We start from the raw sequence: 23448 nt of genomic DNA, 5'->3' as shown, positions 1-23448 counted from the left end.
CCCTATCAAATCCCTTCATCAATTTAAACACCTCAATCAGTTCACCCATCTAAACTCAAGGCAAGAGAGACCAAGTTTATGCAACCTGTCCCCATAATTTAACTCTTTTACCCCTGGTATCATTCTGGTGAATATTTACTCTTGAATAAGGAATCTAGTTAATGCTGGCTACAGAATTCAAAGCACCAAGTGGTGAGACAAGTCGAACTCTGAAATATGCCCACGAGGAAAGCATGCAGTTTGATAGAAAAATTACAGCAAACCCAGATAAAATTGGTCATTCACTTCAAGGGCTTTTAAAACATATGGACATAAGAATTTGCTTCTTTCCTTCTGTGCTGTATAATTCTATGAAATTCCATGTAATTCACCATCCACCATCCTGGCAGTCGCTTGACATGCCATGTCCCAAACTATATGTTGTATCCCGAGATATTATTTTCCGGCAGAAATCTATCTAATTTGTTCTTGAAACAAACAATATCTTCTGCTTCCACCGTCTGTTCTATAAGTTTAGTACTCTCTCACTGAAGTAGTGTTTCTGCAGATTTGTTCTGAATTTACCCCCCTTCAATCGCAGACCATGTCCTCTGGTTCTACTGTTCAGTACAAAATAAAACAGCTTACCATGGTCTACATTATCTAGAATACATTAGAATATACAGCAGAGAAACAGGCCATTCAGCCCAACTGGTCTATGCCGGTGTTTATGCTCCACATGAGCCTTCTCCTGCCCTTCCTCAACTAAGCCTTCAAGTATAACCTTCTATTCCTTTCTCCCTCATGTACTATCTATCATCTAGCTTTCCCTTAAATACATCCATGCTATTTGCCTCAACAACTCCGTGTTCCACATTCCCACTACTCTCTGTGTGAAGAAATTTCTTCTAACTTCCCTGCCTGGTTTGCTTTTTTATGGCCTTATTAACCTGCATTGCTACTTTTAGTGAATTGCGTATGTGTCCCTTAGGTCCCTTTGCTCCTGTACCCCATTTAGGTTTCCATTTCCCAGGATGTATGTGACTTCCTTATTCCTTCTACCAAAATGTACCACCTCACACTTTTCTACATTGAAATGCATTTGCCATTTAAATACCCACTCAGCAAGTTTATTAATGTCTTGCTGTAATATGTTGTCGTCCTCCTCTGAATTAACAACTCCACCCAATTTAGTGTCTCTGCAAATTTTGAAATTGAACTGCTGATTCCCAAATCCAAATCATTAATGTATATTGTGAACAACAGTGGTCCCAATACCGATCCTTGTGGAACACCACTGCCCACCCCTTGCCAGTCTGAGTAGCTACTCTTTCCTGCTACTCTCTGTTTTCTGTTTTGCAGCCAGCTTGCTATCCGTTCTGCTATTTTTCCCCTGACTCCACCTAATCCCTTCAGAACCTCAAAGACTGCAATCATATCGCCTATCAACCTTCTCCTCTCCAGTGTGAACATGTCCAGTTTACTTAATCGCTTCTCATAGTCCAGTCCCTCCATCCTCACAATCATTTTGGTTGCCCTCCTCTGTACCCTCTCAATTGCTGCAAAATCCATTTTATATTGCGGTGACCAGAACTGCAACAGTATTCCAACTGTGGTCACACCAATGATTTGTAAAGTGGCAGGATTACCCCACTACTTCGGCTCAATATTGCTCTAACCTAACCTCTGGTTTGCCTTACTCACTGCTACTGAGCACTGTTGCGATAGCTTTAATTTATTGTCAATCGGGAACCCTAAGTTCTTTTCATTTTCCGAACAGATTATTTTCTTTCCATTTAAATAATAGTCCCTTCCTAAACTTTTTGAACCAATGCAAATAATGAATTTCATCTGCCATCAATCAGCACAATTTCCAAAAACGTTCAAGTCCTCCTGTAATCTATCTTTGCAGTCTACCACCTTCATTAGCTTTGTGTCATCTGCGAATGCAGCCACTGTCCTAGCTCCAACAACAACAAAATTACATTTGTATAGCGCCTTTCACATTGGGAGGACGTCCAAAGGCGCTGCTCCAGGTCTTTATGAAGATATTAAATAAAAGAGGTCCCAAAACAGACCCCTGCGGAACTGTGCTGCTGACAACTAAAAACAATAATAACAATAATTCTTGCATTTGACATAGCACCTTATTATGCCATTGAGTCAACTCAAAACGCTTCACAGAATATATTGTAAAGTGGACTGACTGTGTATTTTGTGGGCGAAACGCAGCAGCCAATTGCAGACAGACAAACAAACTCTCGATTTTTTTTTTGGTGGGAATATTACCCCCAGAAAGCGATCCGTCAAATGACTAACAATTGGGTTCCTACTTTCTGCTAGGTACAACAACAACAAGATTACATTTGTATAACGCCTTTCACGTCTGGAGGATGTCCCAAGGCGCTGGACAGAGTACAGCATTTCAGACCTGAGCTGGGGTCGGGGGGGAGGGGAAGGGGGGAGACTAATGGCATGGTCGAAGAGGAGGGTCTTGAGGCCGAACTTGAAAGAGGCTAAGGAGGGGGCGAGGCGGAGTGATTGGGAGATGAAAGTCCAGAGGTTGGGGGCAGAGTGGCTGAAGGCTCTCCCGCCAATGGTGGGGCGGGTGGGTCAGGGGACGTGGAGCAGGCCAGAGCGGAGGGAGCGGGCGGGTTGGTAGGGGGTTAGGAGGTCGCAGAGGTAGGGTGGGGTGAGGCCATGGAGGGCTTTGTAGGTGAGAACCAGGATCTTGAACTGGATCCTCTGAAAGATAGGGAGCCAATGGAGTCGGGCAAGAATGGGGGAGATAAGGTCACGGAGTTTGGTGCGGGAGAGGACATGGACTGCAGAGTTCTGGATTATCTGCAGCCTATGGAGGGAGGAGTTGGGAAGGCCGACAAGCAGTGCGTTTGCACAGTCGAACCTGGAGGAGATGAAAGCATGAACAAGAGTTTCAGTGGCCTGAAGGTTGAGGTAGTGGTGGACTCGGGCGATGTTACGGAGGTGAGGGAAGGCAGAGCGGGTCATGGCTTGGATGTGGGGAAGAAAAGACAGTTGAAGGCCGAACAAGACACCCAGGTTCCTGACTGGCTCGGTGAGTTGTAGTGTGCAACCATGGAGGTTGATGCTGCCAGAGCCTGAGATACTGAGGCGCTGGCACAAGCCCATCAGGAGGGCCTCAGTCTTGTTCACATTCAACTGTAGGAAATTTCCCCTCATCCAGGTAAATAGAGGTGTGTGGAAAACTTGCCTAAGATTTCACCCCACCCAGGAATCGAACCTGTGTCCTCTCGTTTGCGAGCGTGCGAACCTCTGTGAGACGGGACTTCAAAATCACTTTTAAAATAGAAATTCATGCAGGGCCATACACTTAGCATATGGAAGCTTTCCCCTTCTCCCTCCTGCCCCCAAATCTCTCACTCCTCCACCCGCACTGTCTCCCAACAAGTGAAACTTCCCTAGTGCCCAGAAAGAACTGGAATTGCACACACAATACACAAATGACAGAATCAAACAACGAACTGCTTGAAGCCTGCTGGAGAATGAAAATAAAAAAAACTGGCCAAGGACACAAAGCGCAACGAAGCAGTGTCTATTTGTGAACACACAACTTGGCCACAGGAAGATGGGGGCGGAGGAGGGGGGAGCAAACCGTTCACTCACAACTTATTGCTAATTTCCTGCATCGTTGCGTGAGATGTCAAAAGTGTCAAAAGGGAAGCTTTTAATGGCATCGTGGGATTGAATGCATCTCTATCTTAATCAGCTTAGTGACAGAGCTGGTTACAGAAATGCACTCGTGGTTTATTCTTTTTTCTGTACTTACAAATTTCCCCGTTAACATTTTGCATTAATTTACTTCTCCAGCTGTGGTGTAACCGCTGGATATTGGAGCTCTGCTTTTGTGTTGAAGCCTTCGGAATGGTTGGGGTATTGAATGCTTCTGAATTTCAAATGAGCGGAAATTCACACGGCCAAAATGCTTGAAACAAAAAACGGCGTCTGATGGGGCTTCATTCCTCCTGAGTATTAAGCAGCACAGTCAACTTTCATTCATCTGGTCAATTGGGGAAGGGGAGAAATTGGTCTGGTTTCTATGGCAATGACGACGAATGGGTTAAGCTACATCAATAAAATTTTAAAAAAGAATAGTGAAACTGCAGTGTTTTGCTCGTTGGCTTGGTGGAAGGCACTGGATTGGGAAGTCCCTTTATTTTTCCTAGCTCGCCCAGTGACTTGCACTCGCTGCATTTGATGTGCATTTGACAACAACATGCAGTCTGACTTTCATAACAGCAAAAAACTCAATAAGCTGGCAACCCACCAAGTCTGCCAACACAGCGCTGGCCTGGGCTGGAATCGCATTCTAGTAAAACATTCCTTGAAAGCATTTTCAACTTGTGTTGAGGATGACCATGCTTTTTTTTTGGTCAGCGTGACTAAACAAATCACCATGCTTGAGTATCCAAACCAAACTGAGAGTTCCATATGTCCTACCTGCTCATGGAAATTCCAGAGATAAAAATAAAAATAATCCTTGCATTTGATATAGCACCTTATCACATCATTAAGAAGTTTCAAAGCACTTCACAGGATAGTAAAGTGAATTGACTGTGGGCAAAATGCAGAAGCCAATTGCGCACGACAGTGTCCCGCAAACAGTCGTGGATTGAATAACCAAAATGTTTTTCTTTTTTTGAGGGATTCTTACCCCCAGAAAGGAATCCACTAATCGACTAACAAATGAGTTCCTACTTACTGCTAGATAAACAGAGGCACGTGGAGTAAGGAAACTTGCCCCACCTGGGAATCAAACCCGGGTCCTCTCGCTTGCAAGGCAAGTGCTCCAACCAATACGCTTCAGGACTCCCTATGGATAGATTGTTGGAATGGAATGCACTTTTTTCCTGGAGAGACACATCTTGCTTACCTAATTCTGGAAAGTATTAAGCGCAGGTTGGCAAGAGTCAAGACCTGGAGACCCCAGAGTGTGTGCTGGGATAACTGCTGGAGACTGACCAGCTAAGGATGACAATGCCAAACAGCAAGTGAAGGGCCGGGACAGGAAGCAGGAACACACTTGCAGCTGATTCCCCATCCGCACCCTTAGCGACAGCCAATCCCAGCCCCCAAATAATTGTGAAACATACACAATTGCTGTTGTAGGTTAAACACATCTAAGGGGCATCAAAAACAGTCCTTTTTTAAATTAAACCATGGATTTCAAAACAAATATATAGATAACTATATATATATAAAATACAACAACAAAGTCCTTACTTTTTTATACAACACCTTTCACATAAGGATTATGTCTCAAAGTGCTTCATAGGATTTACTGTAAAGTGTAGTGACTGTGTAGTCTGGAGGCAAAGAGAGCAGCCAATTTGCACACAGCAATGTCCCACAAATAGAAATAAAGTGAATGATCAATTTTATTCGGTAGATTGTTGGCCAGGACACTGGGAAAGAGAAACTCCCTTCTCTTTTCACATACTGCCATGGGATCTTTAACATCCACTTGAACAGGCAGATGAGAGCCTGGTTTAATGTCTCATATGAATGAACGTCAAAAGGGGAGTCTGAATTGTTCCAGCAATGGCCTCCAACCCACAACTGACTCAGAGGTTAGAGTGCTGTCAACTGAACCAAGCAAATGCCAATGGAGCATTGCACTGAACAGAATTACAGAGACAGAATAACCTGCACAAAAAGAGCCAGTTTAGTTGAAGATATTTTAAATCAAGATTATTTGGTTTATCATGCCTGCAATAATAATAATAATATTCCTTGCACTTGATATAGCGCTTTTCATGTCTTCTAGACGTCTCAAAGCGCTTCACAGTATATGCAGTAAAGTGAATTGACTGTATATTTGTGGGCGAATATTTGTATATTTGTGCACTGTGCTAGCCCCTATTCTATCCACCACTCCAATCCCATTTCCTTTCTCTTCCGTCATATCTTCGAGTATTGATTCAATTTCAGCGTCTTGGGACCTCCTAAAGTCCTGAAAGGGACTATACAAATGTAATTTTGTTGTTGTTGCTGTTGTAATTCCTTTCAGCAAGTGTCCAAGATCAAGGAGATGGAAAACAATACAAATATACATTTATATAGCACCTTTTACATTGGGAGGGCTTCCCAAGATGCTGGACAATCTAAGATTTGCACCCGAGCTGGGGCGGGGAGGAGTATCAGGAGCAAGAGGGGTGTGGGGAGGGGTGTGAAGGGGCAAGGGGGGTGAGGAGAGGGGAAAGATGGCTGAAAACGCAGTCAAAAAGGTCTTGTGGTGGACCTTGAAGGAGGCAAGGGAGGGGCGAGTCATAGATGTTTATTGTTTTAAACACCTCAATCAGATTATTCCTCAACCTTCTAAATTTGAGTCAACCTTCTAAACTCGAATAGGCCTTTCAGCTCTTTCAACCTGTTCCGCCATTCTGTTAGATCAAGGCTGTACCTTAAGTCCATTTATCTGCCTTTGCTCCATATCCATTTAAAATTTGGTGCATTGTTGTCCAAAATCTTGAAAATTTCAATCGATCCAGCAACCACAGCCTTTTGGGGCAGAGAGTTCTAGATTTACACTACCCTTTGTGTGAAAAACTGCTTCCTAATTTCAGTCCTAAATGGCCTAGTGCTAATTTTAAGATGATGTCCCTTGTTCTCGATTCCCCACCAGAGGAACTAGTTTCTCTGTATCTTCCCTATCAAATCCCTTTATTGTTTTAAACATCTCAATCAGATCACTCCTCAACATTCTAAACTTGAGTCAAAGGGAATCTTGGATGGAATTCCAGAGAGTGGGGGCAGAAACGCTGAAAATCCAACCTCTGAAGTTGGGGTGGTAGATGTGAAACAGGATGGTGAAGCAGGAGTGAGAAATTAGCCAACAATCAGAGATAGCTGGCATAATCATAACAATAACAATCCTTGCATTTGATAAAGTGCCTTATACGTCATCCAGACACTTCAAAGCACCTCACAGAATGTATTGTAAAGTGGATTGACTGTGTATTTTGGGGTGAAAAGCATCAGCCCATGTTTGCAAACATGGCAAATGTGGATCACTCAGCAGTGTCCCACAAACAGTCATGGATTATTACCCAGGAAATCGTTTCGCCAATCGACTAACAACCTGGTTCCTAATTACTGCTAGGTTAACAGAGGCGCGTGGTAACATTAAAATTAAGATTTAAAATTAAACAGGTCAAATGACGGGAGTACAATGTTGGGGGGAGCTCCTGGATCAGACGGAGGACAGGACGCAAGACAGTGTTCCCTAAGCAGAGGGAGCGGCTGGGCAGTCAGATGGCAGAGATGCAGCTGTGGAGGGATTTGAATGAGATTGTGATGATCTCAGATTTGATCCGATGTGGATCGAGCCAGCAGAGCCGAGAAACCTTTCAATTGACACGAAACCTCTACAAACTTTGGAACCTGTAATTGCACCTGGCCAGAGCATCTCAGAGTATTGATTGCAGTTTAGAGGAACCCAAGATCGCACAGCTCGTACAAAGCAATGGCAGACTATCATTCTTCCATTTCCGTCAGCCTGGCAGTGGTAACACTCGCATCTGAGTCAGATGGTTGTGGGCTCAAGCCCTACGGTGGGACTTGCAATTGCATAAACTAATCTGACACTCCAATGCAGTGCTGGACGGGGGGGGGGGGGGGGGGAGGGGCTTGCATTTCAGAGGTGCCATCCTTCAGATTAAACGTCTGTCTGTTCAGGTGGATGTTAATGGCACAATTCAAAAAGAGAAGGGAGTTTCTCTCTCGGTTTCCTGGCCAACAAATCCCCAATTAAAAAATTGCCCATTCTGTTTGTGGGACATTGCTGTGCGCAAATTGGCTGCCACATTTCGCTCACAAAATATACAGTCAATCCAATTTACAGTGTATGTGAAGCACTTTGAAACGTCTCATTGGCACGATAAGGCACTGAATCAAATGTAAGGATTATTTTTATTACTATTATTAAATGATGGCGGTGCATCAAGGTTGTTTGATGTGCCACTGAGTTGGTATGGACATCAATTCACCCAACTGTTTTTCTACTTCCGTTCACGTCACCCCATATGCAGTAATACAGTGCAAATGACATGCATTCTACAGTGTTCGATTCTAAACCTGTGGAGAATATTAAAGCTGCAGCGGAGCGAGAGAGACAGAGAGAGAGAGACAAAACATAGACGTGACGGGAAAGATACTTGCTCATTGCCCCAGTCCAGGCGCGCGGTGATGTGACGTTTCACATCCTTCATCCTGTCACGTGTGAGATGTCCAACAAGCACCTGCCTCCGAAGGTCAAGCAGCTCATTCATCACGTGCCACAGCCTGTGGAACAAATCCCCTTCGTTTCTCTGTTCAATGCAAAGAGGAAAGGGACAAGGTTAAATTTGAGATATTTCGATATTTGAGATATGAGGAGGGAAATCACATTATAATCACTGAACATCTCACAAATGGAGGAAACTGCATGCAATAATATTAATAATAAAAATAATAATCCTTGCATTTCATATGGAGTGTTATCATGTTGTTGAGATGTCTCAAAGCTCTTCACAGAATATACTGCAAAGTGGATTGACTGTGTATTTTGTGGATAATACGTGGCAGCCAATTGTGAACAGCAGTGTCCCACAAACAGTCCTGATTGAGTGAAATTGCTTTTGGGGGGGGTTTATTACCCCGGAAAGCGATCTGCCAATCAGCTAACAGTTGGGTTCCGACTTACTGGTAGGTAAACAGAGGAGTGTGGAGTGAGGAAACTTGTCTGAGGTTTCATACTGCCAGGGAATCGAACCCAGGTCTTCTCTCTTGCGAGGCAAGTGCTACTACGCTACGGGCCTCCCACATCACTTCATGTGCGTTATTCATGACAGGATTTGTGAATATGTCTTTTCAGGCATATCTGCAAGTTGGAGTAATCACCCCCACCCACCCCCCCGCCACTCACACAAGTGACCCCCAACCAACAACCTGCAATATGACCTGCAAAAACCGTAATTTACAAATCCTTGGGCAAACCACACACCATCACCCAACTGTCTTCTCTCCAGTCGCATCCACACACAATTGGGACGTCCTCCCGATGTGAAAGGCGCTATACAAATGTAATCTTGTTGTTGTTGGTGCTCGGGAAGGTGGTGAAAATCATTCAACATCAATGATCTAGACATGATCAGGAGACAACTGCACACAAAGATTGGTAAGTGGGGATTCAGGGCTGAAGGGCATCAGAAGTTCCAATTGATAAACTGCGGACAAATTGTGTGTAAGTTGGCTGCCACATTCGCCCACAAATCACAGTCAGACCACTTACACAGCATATCCTGTAAAGTGATTTGATTCATCTCGACAATGTGATTGGGTGCTATGACAAATGCTATGTCAAATCATATTATTTGTATTATGATGTATTATGATTATTTTACAATTGGTGCAGGAGAAAAAAAATTAACAGAGTGATCAATTTGGTTTTAATTATGGTTAGAAATTAACATGTGGCTCAACAAAACATGTGGTGCGAGATCAGAGGATCAGAGAATTGTATTGATAATGTCTGATCAGAATGTAATTCAGCCAAACAATCATTCAATTAAAAATTGGTAATTCGCTTGTTGGCTGTTTGTGGGATACTTGTGTGTAAATTGTCTGACAAAAAAATAAAAACATTTTTTTAAAAATCAAATAGCCTTTTCCTTATTTGTCACACAAATCAGGCAGTCTCCACAGCTTGTTAAAAGAGCTGCAACAGCCTGTGAATCAAAATAGCAATGCTGGACTCCTGTGTGTGATCTGAATCATTTATATAGCTAGTGACAATCCAGGAATCCCAGCAGCTCAAGGAAAGATATCATCCTGACCTCCTTAGCAGGGTTTCCTTGGAGCTGAATTAGCTCCAGGGTGAAACGTTTGGCAACAGAATGTCGGAATTCAGTCAGCTCTCTGCAGTAGCCCCTGTTCATTTTTGTAGGCCAACCTTGATAATAATAATAATCCTTGCATTTGATTTAGGGTTTTTCACATCGGGAGGATGTCCCAAAACGCTTCACAGAACAGACTGTAAAGTGAATTGACTGTATATTTGTGGGCGAATGCGGCAGCCAATTGCGCACAGCAACGTCCACACAAACAGTCGTAGATTGAAAATGACCAATTTATTATTGTTTTTGGAGGGATTATTATTAGGCGTGTGGAGTAAGGAAACTTGCCCTGCCTGGAATTGAACTCAGGTCTCTCGCTTACAAAGCGAGTGCTCTAACCACTGAGCTACAGGACTCCTTGATGAGAAATACACTAAGGTCAAATACTGTGCCTCGAAATGGGATTTTGTATCAGGCAGAGAGTTGGTTGTTCTAACTTCTACAATAAATAACCAACAAATACAATAACCGATTAAGGCAAGTCAGCGCTTCACAAAACTTGCCTGATGCTGATTTTGGTTGATGCTGTGTGGTTTCACATATACAACAATAGACAGCTGTTGTATTGATGCCCTGATTGCAGGGTACGGTCTAAGCTACTTTACAAAATAAATTTTAAAAAATGTATCCTTACCACATAGAGCTGTTTCCACATTGTCCCCCATTCTCTTAACGTTCCTGTCATTTCTGTGATGACAGTGTCTTCTGTTGGAATGACCGTCTCGAATTGTCTGCAGTATGAAAAGGAGCACATGTGATCTGAACGGTGCACATTTTGAGACACGCCTGCATCAAATTAAAATGCAGGCATTCCCTGCCTCCAATGCATCTCCTCCCGATCTAGTTCCCTGACAATAGTGCATCATTTTCCCATTCCAGGCTGTGACAGTGATGAGGCATTATCATGTGCTCAAACAACAACCTCAGAAATGTACAGGTTTTTCACATGTCTGATACCACGTCCTCGTCACTACATCCATATTACACAAAATGTTGCACCAAACATGGCGACGGATCATTATCGGCCATGAAAATGATGATGCTCGCACCAATCCTCTGGACATCTAAATACAGTTAAACACTTGTACTGAAACAATTAATTCCATACGTTTCAGTTGTGGGTCAGTGCACCGTAGGAAAAAAACATCGGGTAACAGGACTTCGTGAACGCCCTGTAGTTGGGCACTCTTTAGTCTGATCTGTGGATGTGGTGCAGGACTGTGACTGCTGACCCTGGAAGCTGCTCTGGAGTCAAAAGTGGATCCGATCTTCTTGTGATGTCTGAATCCCCACCAGGAGCTAGTCGTGATTTCAGGCTATTGAGGTTAACCCGGCAAGCCAAGGCCCAAACGAGTAGGATGGTCATAGCTGCACAAGTAGCGGAAAGCTTGCTAGACAGCGATATCAATGGCAAGCTATGTGGTTTCAGCTGGTTAGATTCCAGCAGTTACCCCAACACAGACTCTGTGGTCCCCAAGCCTTGGCTCTTGCCAACCTGCGCCTAATTCTTTCCAGAATTTCCAGAAGAGAGTGTGCATTCCATTGCAAAAAACTATCTTTGGAATTTGCATTTGTAAGTGGGATTATGAAAAGATATTTGCTGACTCTTAAGCACGGTGACGTATTTCCGCATTTGTCAGACCGGTTGACCAATTTTTTTTTGGAAAGATTCAAGCAGCTCATTGGATCACAATGTATAAACGCTTCCTGAATTGTTATGGAAGATTTTTTTTCCGCGAGAATGTTCCAAAAACAAAATCTTCCCAATGGCAGCAGGGCAATGTAATCTGGGAATTCCTGTAGGAATTTAACCTGGGAACTGCAGGGAGCAAAGCATCAACAACAACAAATTACATTTGTAAATCGCCTTTCACATTGGGAGGACGTACCAAAGTGCTGGACGGTCAAGGATTTGTAACCGAGCTGGGGGTTGGGATCAGGAGGGGTAGAGGGCAAGGAGGGTAGGAGTAGGAGGGTGACCAAAAGCGCGGTCGAGGAAGATCTTGAGACAGGTCTTCAAGGAGACAAAGGGGGGGCAAGGCGGAGGGATTGTGGGATGGAGTTCCAAAGGGTGGGGGCAGGGAGGCTGAAGACCCAATTGCCAATGGTGGGTCGAGCAGGGCAGGGGACATAGAGCAGGCCAAAGCCCCGTGAGCGGACAGGTCGGTATGGGGTTAGCATGTCACTGAGATGGGGAGCAGCAAGGTTGTGGAGAGCTTTAAAATCAACATTCCTAAATCCCATCAAGACTGTCGTGCCCTGAACATCAGCAGACTTACCCTCGGTTCTTGACATTGGCATTTTTCAGGTGAATGTAGGAAGCGGGGAAAATACCCTTTGTGAAAAGAGAGAGAAAGTGAGGAGGGGCTGAGGGCGAATGTTATGTTATTTCCTATGGTTGTTTATCACATTTGGTGCTTTGGGAACTTGGCATGACTTTATTTGGGGACAAGCCTTGATGGACAGTGACTGTGCGATGCAGACTTGACCTGCAGCTACACTCTCTCAGCAACACCAAGGCATCAGAACAAGTGGGCACACACACGTTCACCACTGTGAAGAGCAACGTTTTGCTCAAAAATGTCGAGAACTGCCTCTCTGCATGGAGGGCAATATACAGCTGGAACAGGTTGCTAGCAAAGATTGAGCGGCTTTTCATACAAGCTAAGAGGTTTTAACTGGTTAGACTCAAGCAGTTACCCCAACCCACTCTATGGGGTCCCCAAGCTTTGGCTCTTGCCAACCTTCGCCAAATACGTTCTGAAATTAGGTAAGTAGGATGTGTCCCTCCAGGGAGAGAACGCGCATTCCATCCCAACAATGTATCTCTGGGATTTCCATGTGTAGGTGGGATTCATGGAATTCTCAGCTTGGTTTGGAGACTCTTAAGCACAGGATGGGTTTCTGCATGTGTCAATCACCCAGCTGACCCCACAAAAACATAAACTGTCCTCACTTCAGAACAAACCCATCAGGAGTGAAGCACTGACACTCGCTGCACCATCGTGGAGCACATGTGGCAAGATGTTCAGCCGCCAAATCTGGAAACGTAGATATACATACCTTTGTGCTGTGATTTTTCAACACGAATCCTCTATACCAGCCTGAGGAGAAAGAGACATAGAGAAAACAAGCGTCAGTACTGGCTTTCTAACAGCAGTGAGAACACTGCCCCTGCATAGCAAGTGCTGCATGTGTCAATAGCTATTAACTGTGATGTTCGCTACAAAACATTAATAATGCAAATAGATTGCATAAACCAGGGATTTCAATCCAATTAATTCAGACGTAATTCAGTGATAAGGCTGAACGGGCCCACAAACGAACATCTTAGCAAACATAGGAATATTGGAGCATAGAAGTTGCTAGATGAAAAAGGTGTTTACAAAGTTCTGTTACCCACTGATTTTTTTTATACAATGAATTTTTATTTTCTGTTGCAGATGAGTCGAGTGTAACAAGTCGAGTAGGAGACCTGGAGCAGGCCGCAGCCTGCTGAACGGAGGGAGCAGACAGGTTGATCGGGGATTAGCAGGTTAGAGAGATAGGTGGGGACAAGGTTGTGGAGGGCCTTCAAAGTGAGGACGAGGATTTTGAATTCTATCTTCTGAGGGATGGAGCCATCCCTCCAGAGGAGCCAGGCGAGGGTGGGCGTGATGGGGTCACGGAGCCTAGTGCGGAAGAGAGCAAGAGCTGTAGAGTTCTGGATGATCTGCAGCTTGTGGAGGGAAAAGTTGGGGAGGCCGACAAGCAGGGAGTTTCCATAGTCGAGCCTTGAGGTTAGGAATGCATGTTTGAGGGTTTCGGCGGCCTGAGGGTTCAGACAGTGGCAGAGCCGGGCAATGTTACGGAGGTGATGGAAGGCAGAGGCACGGATATGGGGGAGAAAGGACAGTTGAGGGTCGAACAAGACACCCAGGCTCCTAACTGGCTTGGTGAGGTGGAGCGTGCAACCATGCATGCTGATGCTGTCAGTGCAGGGCGGGGAACGGGGAAGGCCAGAGTCAGCCAAGCGGAGGGAGAGGCCAGGTCAGTCTGGAATCCCTCATAGTCACAACAAACATTTGTTGAGTGCGTATGTGCACACACACACACACACACATACAATTTACGTGCACATACAAAAATCTCTTCTAAGGCAAGTCTAAAAGGTTGTAAAATTAGAAAGAAAAATGATGTTGGCAAACATCAATGATTTTTAAGAATAACATTTACTGGAAATCTAAAAACCATTACAACAAAATACTACTGTAAAAATGACACGCTATACACACGGTGATTCAGGCAAGCTTACATCTGAAGAACAGGCTGTCCAACTCAAGATCTTTCCCCAACCACCACTCCCTCCACTCGGTGGGCACTGGCCTGCTCCACATTCCCCCGCCCTGCCCACCCCACCATTGGCGGTTGGGCCTTCAGGCATTCTGCCTCCACCCTCTGAAACTCTTATCCTGGAGGCTTTCGCCTAGCCTCCTCCCTTGCTTCCTTCAAGGCCCATCTCAAGAGCTTTCTCTTCGAGACAGTTAGAAAATGACGTACCTTTGATGATTTTCTCACCAACACCCCCTACTCTGGACCCGTCCTGACTCCAGCTCGGTTGTAAACTCCTCACTGTCCAGAGGCTTGAGACATCCTCCCAAAGTGAAAAGCGCTGTACAAATACAATTTGTTCTGATTGTGGCGATGAAAACAATGGCATTCTGAAACTCACCGTTGCATTTTTCCAGGATTTGAACGGTATCTCCGACTTCCAATGGCAAACCGTGAGGAACTGTACCCCGAAAACTGGATATCACTAGAACAGAGTCAGAGCTGGTTAATGAAGTGCTGGCACACCGTCAAAGGGAGAAAAACTCCAGCAATGAAAAATTCTTCCAAAATACATATATACTGCTACGCATTTCAACACGGTGTATTTGGATTCTACACTTCCAAAGTTAAAAATAACCCTTGCATTTCACACAGTGAGTTATCATGTCAAAAGGTCTCAAAGCACTTCAGAGTTTCTCTGTTGAGTGGAGTGAGTGACTGTTTATTTTGTAGGCAAACAAGGTAAACAATTTGCACATAGCCACGTCCCACAAACCGCTATTTAGTGAATTTTTGAATTTTATGTGAGGGATTGCTGGCCAGGCCATTGAGAGAAACTCCCTTCTATTTTTGAATAGTGCCATAGGACCTAGGTTCTCTCGCTTGTGAGCTGAATGCTCTAACCAATACACTACAGTACTCCGCGAGTCCCACGCTGATAAATTGGCCATCGACGATGTGATCAGATGCTATATCAGATGCAAGGATATTCATTTTTTTGTAATTTCAACTTTTTATAATGATTAGAATTGTCCTTGTATTTGATACGGGCCCTTTCCCATTAAGAAGACTTCTCAAAGCTCTTCACAGAGTTTCACTGCAAAGTTGGCGAACGCGGGAGCCAATTACACACAGCAATGTCTTGGGCCAATAGAAAAGTGCAGCTGCAAATTTTCCGAGGAATCGATTATAAACAACGCACCCCCCACCCGCTATAAACCCCCACCCGCTATAAACAATCCCTCCACTATAAACACCCCCTGCTATAAACAATCCCTCCACTATAAACACCCCCTGCTATAAACAATCCCTCCACTATAAACACCCCCTGCTATAAACAATCCCTCCACTATAAACACCCCCTGCTGTAAACACCACCCCCACTATAAACACAACCCCGCTATAAACACCCCCATTATAAACACCCCCGTTAGAAACAGCCCCTGCATAAACATCGCCGCTATAAACACCCCCTATGAACACCCCCCACTATAAACCATTCCACCACTATAAACACACCCACTATAAACACCCCCATTATAAACACCCCTGTTATAAACATCTCCCTATAAACACCCCCCGCTATAAACACCCCGTTATAAACATCCCCATTATAAACACCCCCTAAAAACATCCCACACTATAAACAATCCCTCCACTATAAACATCCCAGCTATAAACATCAGCCCCACTATAAACACCCCCCGCCATAAACACCACCCCCGCTTTAAACACCCCCACTATAAACAACCCCCCGCTATAAACAAACCCTGTTATAAACACCCCAGCTATAAACACCACTTAAAGACCCCGCTATTGTGATTTTCTGTGTCTCTCTGTCTGTGTTTGTGTATGAGTGTCTGTGTGTCTCTCTCTGTTAGTGTTTGTGTGTCTCTCTATGTATTTGTGTATGTGAGTGTCTCTATGTGAGTTTCTGTGTGTGTCTCTTCTACATGCGTGTGTTTATGCGTGTGTCTATATGTCTGTGTGTATGTGTATCTTTCTCTCCTCTGTCTGTGTGTGTATGTCTCTTTACGTCTAATGAGTGTGTGTCTGTGAATGTGTGTGTCTCTCTCTGAGTCTCTGTCTCTGTGTCTGTATGCAGTGGTGGGCTCTGAGAGGCAGGAGGTGGCGACCTTCTGTAGCCCCAGTCAGGACACTGGTCCTGAGCGCCTGTTTTTTGACGGATCTCCATGCCTTCGGGCCTGTGCTAGTGCGTCGTTCCTCCCCCCCACCCATCCCCCCAGTTTTTGTCAAAGAAGAAATATTTTTTTTTGCATCTAATATGTGTTATTTCCTCATGTTTAGTTTTCATCAATAAAGTGAAAAAATGTAGGTTGGCAGTAAAATATATCTCAATAGCACCAATCAACTCCCCGCAATTTCCCACAAAATTTGTCAAAAATCCCCAGCATTTGGGGCAAATATTTCTGCAGTTCTCTATTGCACTTTTCTATTTTCTCCTTCCTCTCCCGCCATTCCCTGAATTGATGACACCCAATTCTATCCCTCTGCCTCCACCATCGACTCCAGGGCCACTGCTGCTCTGACAGACTGTCTGTCAGACATCAAGTCCTGGATGAGACCTAACTTTCTTCAATTGAACGTCAACAAGACCGAGGCTCTCCTGATTGGCTCCCGCCAGCGCCTCCTCACCTCAGGCACTGACAGCATCACCATCCATGGTTGCACACTCCACCTTACTAAGCCTTGGTGTCTTATTTGACCCTCAACTATCCTGTCTACCCCACATCCATGCCATGACCTACTCTGCCTTCCCCCACATCTACAACATTGCCCAGCTCTGCCACTGGCTCACACCGTAGGCCGCTAATACCCTCATACACGCATTCATAACATCAAGGTTTGACTATGTAAACTCCTTGATTGTCGGCCTCCCAACTCCTCCCTCTATAGGCTGCAGATCATCCAGAACTCTGCAGCCCGTGTCTTCTCCCGCACTAGGCTCTGTGACCCTATCACCCCCATCCTCGCCCGACTCCACTGGTTTCCCATCAGTTCAAGATACAGTTCAAGATCCTGGTCCTCACTTTCAAAGCCCTCCATGGTCTTGCTCCCCACCCCCCACATCTGCAACCACCTAACACCCTACCATCCTGTCAGATCCCTCTGCTCAGCGGGCTCCGGCCTGTTTCACGTCCCCCGCCTTGCCCACCCCACCATTGGTGGGCAGGCCTTCTGCCACTCTGCACACCCTTCTGAAACTCCATCTCAGAGTCCCTCCCTGCAGCCCCTCTCTTGTCTCCTTCAAGACCCACCTCAAGACCCTCCTCTTCGACCGTGTTTTCGATCACTCTGCTTCCCCCCCCTACCCTCCCCAATCCCGACCTCCAGCTCTGGTCTGAAACTCTGGCAGTCCAGCGCCATGGGACGTCCTCTTGACGTGAAAGGCGCTACACAAATGTAATTTTGTTATTGTATTGGCCTGGGTAATGTCCCATCAACAGCCAAGGAATGAGTGACTAATTTTTATTTGTGGGGATTTATTGGCCAGTAGGAACCGAGTCAGCGTCAGCATCTTGTTATTCATGTCATTCAACAGATCCACCAACTGGTTCCCAATACTGCAGCGTATCAACAATAATAATATAATAATAATCCTTGCATTTGATATAGCGCCTCATCAAGTCATTAAGATATCTCAAAGTGCTTCATAGAATATATTGTAAAGTGGAGAGACTGTATTTTGTGGACAAAACCAGTAGCAACTCCCTTCTCTTTTGAAATTGTGCCTTATATTTAACATTCACCTGAACAGGTAGACCTAAGCTCGGTTTTAACATCTCATCCGAAGGACCGCACCACCAACAATGTGGTGCTCCACCCCAGCACACCACTGGAGTATCAGCTTAGACTGTGAACTCAAACATCTGATGTGGCGCTTGAACACACAATCTTCTGACTGGGAGGCAAGAGTGCAACAGACTGAGTGAGTCTGACAGCAATGCCTACAGGACCAGTTCACCAGAGATAAGTGCCAACATGACGTATCCAACGCCTCTTGGTGCTTCCTCTCAGCCACATCCAGTCCACTAACTATCTGCTGTCAGTGTGGAACACGTGGAACCGAGTCAGCGTCAGCATCTTGTTATTCATGTCATTCAACAGATCCACCAACTGGTTCCCAATACTGCAGCGTATCAACAATAATAATATAATAATAATCCTTGCATTTGATATAGCGCCTCATCAAGTCATTAAGATATCTCAAAGTGCTTCATAGAATATATTGTAAAGTGGAGAGACTGTATTTTGTCGACAAAATGCAGCACCGCGTTGCATACAGCAATGTTCCACAAACAGTTGTGGAGTGAGTGACCCATTTTATTTCGGGGATTTTTGGCCAAGACGATGAGAGAAACTCCCTTCTCTTTTCGAATAGTGCCATGGGATCTTTAATGTCCATCTGAATAGGCAGACGGGACTTCGGTTTAATGTATCATCCAAAAGACGGCACCTCTGACATTGCAACACCCCCCAACATTGCATTGGTGTCTCAGCTTAGACTGTGTGATTCCAAGTCCCGATGGGGGGCTTGAATCCACAACCTTCTAACTCAGTGGTTAAAGTGCTACCACTGCACCAGGCTGACAAGCCCTGATAAGTATCTAGTTATACCATGAAATAATTGTTCCCATGTGAAAAATTGTGCCAGTGACGAAGACAGAGAGAAAGTAGTCATTTCAACATTGCCTCTTATATCCCATTGTTTCGGAGGAAAGGCTGACCCCTGCCCCCCCTCCCCCCGGACTGAACTCAGCAACAGCAGCAGTTAAAGGAATCACACATGAGCGAGCTTGAACAATGCTCAACGTTGGTTCATGTGGTGTGAAGGTGCCTTCAATGCATTCATAATTCAAAACAAAAACAAATCACTCACGATTATTTCATCTCAGCCTTGAGTTTCCCTCCCCCACCACACCCCATGTTCAGCCACAACATACTCAAACAACAAGCAGACAATGTTCAATTCTGCAGGAAACACAAGACTATTCACTGCACTGCCCAGTGCTGCTCACTGAAGCAAAAAGGCTGCTCAAAGTACAGATGCATTTTCACCTTGTCTCAAGTGTGGGGAATCATGCGGATGTGCAGAGGAATCTAGGTCACCCGACAGCGAGAGAGAAATGCAACGGCCAAACAAATCCGGGCTACCGTCTGTGTGTGAGCCTGGCTAGGTTGGTAGTGCTCTTGTTCGTAGGATCAAGCCCCACATTGGAACTAGCTACTCGTATTTGAGCCTGATGCTCCAGCGAAGTGATGGGAGAGCACTACATTGTTAGAGGTGTTGTTCTTCGAATGAGATATTAAACCAAGGTCTCATCTGTGCCTGTTCAGGTAGACATAAAATATCCCGTGGCACTATTCAAAAAGAGAAGGCCAACAATCCCTCAAATAAAATTGGTCATTCAATTCACAGCTGTTTATAGGACTTTGCTGTACGCACATTGCCGCCTACATTGCCGCAGTACATTGTTGTACTGTGTTTGCCGTCAAAATCAAGCTATTACACTTGACAGTAAAATCCTGTATCAAACGTAAGGATTGTTATTTTTAGGAGTCAAAAATTGAAAACTAAAATCTCTGTCATGTATGAAACAAACACATCAAAGGAAGCCCATCCCATCAGCAAGATTACAGAAAAACTGCCACTCCAACCCCAGGAATGCAGTCAAAACTTTTTCACCAACATTCTCGCTTTCTGTGGGATCAATATTTGATTTTTTTTTGGTCAGCCGGGTGTCTGACACATGCCGAAATCCATCACTATGGTTAAGAGTATCCAAACCAAACTGAGAATTCCATGCATCCCACCTACACATGGAAATCCCAGAATTAGATTGTTGGAATGGAATGCACACTCTCTCCCTCGAGGGATGCATCCTGCTTTTACCTAATTCCGGAAAGTAGTAGGTGCAGGTTGGCAGGAGCCAAGGCTTATTGCGTTGGAGTACTGCTGGAGTCTAACCAGCTAAAACCCGATAGCTTGCCATTGATATTGGTGTCCGGCAAGTTTTCCCGCTGCTTGCCCAACTAGCACCACCCTACTCATTAGGGCTATGGCTTGCAGGGTTAATAGGAACTGAGTGAACGGATTCCCTGCCCCCAGTGGTTGGTCTGCCCTTCCAAGTCCTGCCGATGAGCCAGCTGGCTGCGCTGTTATCAGCAGTGCCCTGGAGGACTGGCTTAGGAACCAGACTACCGAGACCACTTCAGACATATTCCACCATGGAACAAAATACTTTGGAGAAAACGTTTAAAAAATCCCTGTGAAGTTTGGTCTGAAATCAAAAAGAAAGCACTTCCTGCAAACGGAATCTACAGTGTCATAAAAATCGGGTGTAAAGGAGTCACAGTAAACACAGATCAGCAAAGTCAAGAATTTAGCCTTTTACCCCAGGCTGCCAAGTGCCAGAAATGTCACTGCAAATTTGCCAAGAGAGCTGAGGTATTGTTGATAAACAATACCAGTGAGCAATAGCTGACTAAGACACCGGTCAAAACTAGACACAATCCCAACACAACAGGCAGCTCAATTACACCAGAACAAAATGTACCTGTTAAACATGATCAAGTCAAAACCCCCTCACCACCCATGCTTAACCATCCAGCAATCACTTTTTGTCAACTGGCACAGAAGCCACGCATGATCAGTTGATCTGGGAGATTGTTGGCTGGAACACGGTGAAAAAATCCCTTCTCTTTTCAACTCGTGCCATGGGATCGTTAATGTCCATCCATGAACAGACAAACAGTTTAACATCTAACTCAAAAAGTGACAACGCAACCTCTGACAATGCAACAGTGCACCCACCCCCAGTGCGGCACTGTATTCTCAATCTGGACTGTGAGTCGTGTGTCTTGTGTGCCAGCCTGGCTCAGTTGGTAGCACTCTCGCTTCCGAGTCCTTTGGTTTTACATTAACATATTGTGGAGCTTCGTAGCATACTGGGATGCGCGCTCGCCTCGCAAGTGAGAGGACTCAGGTTTGATTTCCGGGTGGGGCAAAACCTTAAGCATGTTTCTTTACTCCACTCGCCTCTGTTAACCTAGCAGTCAGTAGAACCTGGTTGTTATTCGATTGGCGGATCACTTTCCAGGGGAAGTGATCTCTCCCCCCCATTCAATCCACAACAGTTTGTTGGATATAGTTGTATGCAATTGGCTGCGGGATTTGCCCATGAATACAGTCAATCCACTTTACAATATACAGTATGCTGTGAAGTGCTTTGTGACATCTCAACCACGTGATAAGATGTTATATCAAATGTAAGGATTAATATTATTATATATTATTATTATTAAATCTAATAATGTTGTGGTCGCTGTTTCCTTGATGCTCCCCCACCTTCACATTACTCACTAGCCCCATTTTCTAGAACAAAATCAAGAACTACCGCCTTCCGAGTTGGACTGGAAACATACTCATTAAGAATACTCCTCCCCAACCCCCCACCTCTCAGGTATGCAATTAATTGATCCATTTAGAGGATTTAAAAGCTGAAGCCAAAATTCCATGTGTGTTTGAATTGTGCCACAATGTTCCTGAAAATGTTGAGGCTCTGAAATGGGTGCAGTGCAGTGAGCCATAACAAGTGTGTTCACCATCAGGTGCCAAGCCCTCAGTAACTATAGCCCCAGACTCGAAAACGCCTTCCTTCTCTACGCCTTCATTGCCCCCCTCCCCCCAAGCATACCATCATCTTCCAACCACGCCATAAAAGCTACCTCTATCCCATAAACAAAGGTGGATTGATTGACTGACCAATTTGGGGGATTTTGGAGGGATTATTACCCCTTGAAAGCAACTCATTAATCGACTAACAACCAGATTCCTACCTACTGCTAGATAAACAGAGGCATGTAGAGAAAGGAAACTTGCCTAAGGTTTCACCCCGCTCGGGAATCGAACCCAGGTCCTCTCGTTTGCTAATCACTGTTACGAGAATATGAAGCATCACTGAGGCAACAGCTGGGACAGGAGCGGCCTGTTCGTTTGCGCAAGGCAGCAACATTCATTGGGCCCTGAATAATTTTCAGCCTGTGCAAGCTGAACACCAGCTGACAACCAGCATCTGTCAGCCTGTGAAGTGGAGGGGCTGGGACGGGGGGAGAGAAAAGGAGAAAGAGGGAAAATGCATGCATTCCAAAATACCAAACATTCAGCATGAACAAACTGTGAGGAAGAAGATCTTCCTTCGGCTTGTTTGACAGACGGCTTGGCATGTGACTTCCCCTTGGTGAGCTACGCAACATTTGTGCTGTTACCAGCCACGTTGCCACTTGATGGCGTGTCTGTAACCTTGTTAAAATGCTCTGATATTCACTGCCTCAGGCTATGCACACATGAATGACAATTCTGAAAATGCTTCATCACTCAGCCGGACTCCCTGTACAATTGGGGGGGAAGAGACCCATCTGACAGAAAATCAGGTGCATGTTTCTTCCACTCCAATTTTGCTTACCACCACAAGGTTCCATCAAGCAATCCAGCAGAATGTATAATAATTCAGTAGCCTTGCGTTTCAGGAAATGCCTTTCGCACGAGGCGGACATCTCAAATTACTGCATAGGATATACCTTTAAAGTATAGTGACTGTCGCTTTTGAAGGCTTCTTTGGGGATTTGAATGTGATTGGCATTGAAATTGAGCCTGATCTGGGTTACTGTGATAGTAATAAACCTTGAATTTGATATAACTCCTTATCACATCGTTGAGAAGTCTCAAAGAGCTTCACCGAATATGTTGTAAAGTGGATTGACTATTTTGTTGGCGAAACAAGGCAGCTAATTGTGCACAGTACTATCCCACAAACAGTCGTGGATCGAGTGACCAAATTTTTTTTTTGGGTGGGGGGAGGGATATTACCCCCTGAAAGTGATCCGCCAATTGATTAACAACTGGGTTCCTTCTTACTGCTAGGTAATAATCTCTCCAAAAAACAAAAAACAATAATAAATTGGTTATTTTCAATTCACTGCTGTGCTTAATTGGCTGCCGCGTTTCGCCCACAAATATATGGTCAATTTACTTTACAGCATATTCCGTGAAGCACTTTGAGACGTCGAGAAGACGTGAAAAGCGCTATATCAAATGCAAGGATTATTATTATTATTATTATGATAAACAGAGGTGTGTGGAGCAAAGACACTTGCCTAAGGTTTCGCCACAGCCGGGAATCGAACCGGGTCCTTTGGCTTGCGAAGCAAGTGGGCTAACCAC

The 23448-nt window shown here is 44.8% G+C and overlaps 1 protein-coding gene across 1 annotated transcript in view; it reads right to left on the bottom strand.

Annotated features, from left to right (window-relative positions):
* Positions 1–23448, bottom strand: part of LOC103186247 (dedicator of cytokinesis protein 4) — a 224151-nt gene that overhangs the window by 129216 nt on the left and 71487 nt on the right. Inside the window, exons 2-6 of the mRNA XM_042335438.1 lie at positions 14605–14688; positions 12957–12997; positions 12173–12228; positions 10528–10624; positions 8179–8327 (exon numbers count right to left, since the gene is read on the bottom strand). Coding sequence (XP_042191372.1) covers positions 8179–8327; positions 10528–10624; positions 12173–12228; positions 12957–12997; positions 14605–14688 — 427 coding nt within the window. The remainder of the gene's footprint in view (positions 1–8178; positions 8328–10527; positions 10625–12172; positions 12229–12956; positions 12998–14604; positions 14689–23448) is intronic.

This window comes from Callorhinchus milii, unplaced genomic scaffold, assembly GCF_018977255.1.
Source record: "Callorhinchus milii isolate IMCB2004 unplaced genomic scaffold, IMCB_Cmil_1.0 Scaffold5, whole genome shotgun sequence".
NCBI classification, from domain to species: domain Eukaryota; kingdom Metazoa; phylum Chordata; class Chondrichthyes; order Chimaeriformes; family Callorhinchidae; genus Callorhinchus; species Callorhinchus milii.
The sequence above is the reverse complement of the archived record's forward strand: the minus strand, read 5'-3'. Positions and strand labels throughout refer to the sequence as shown.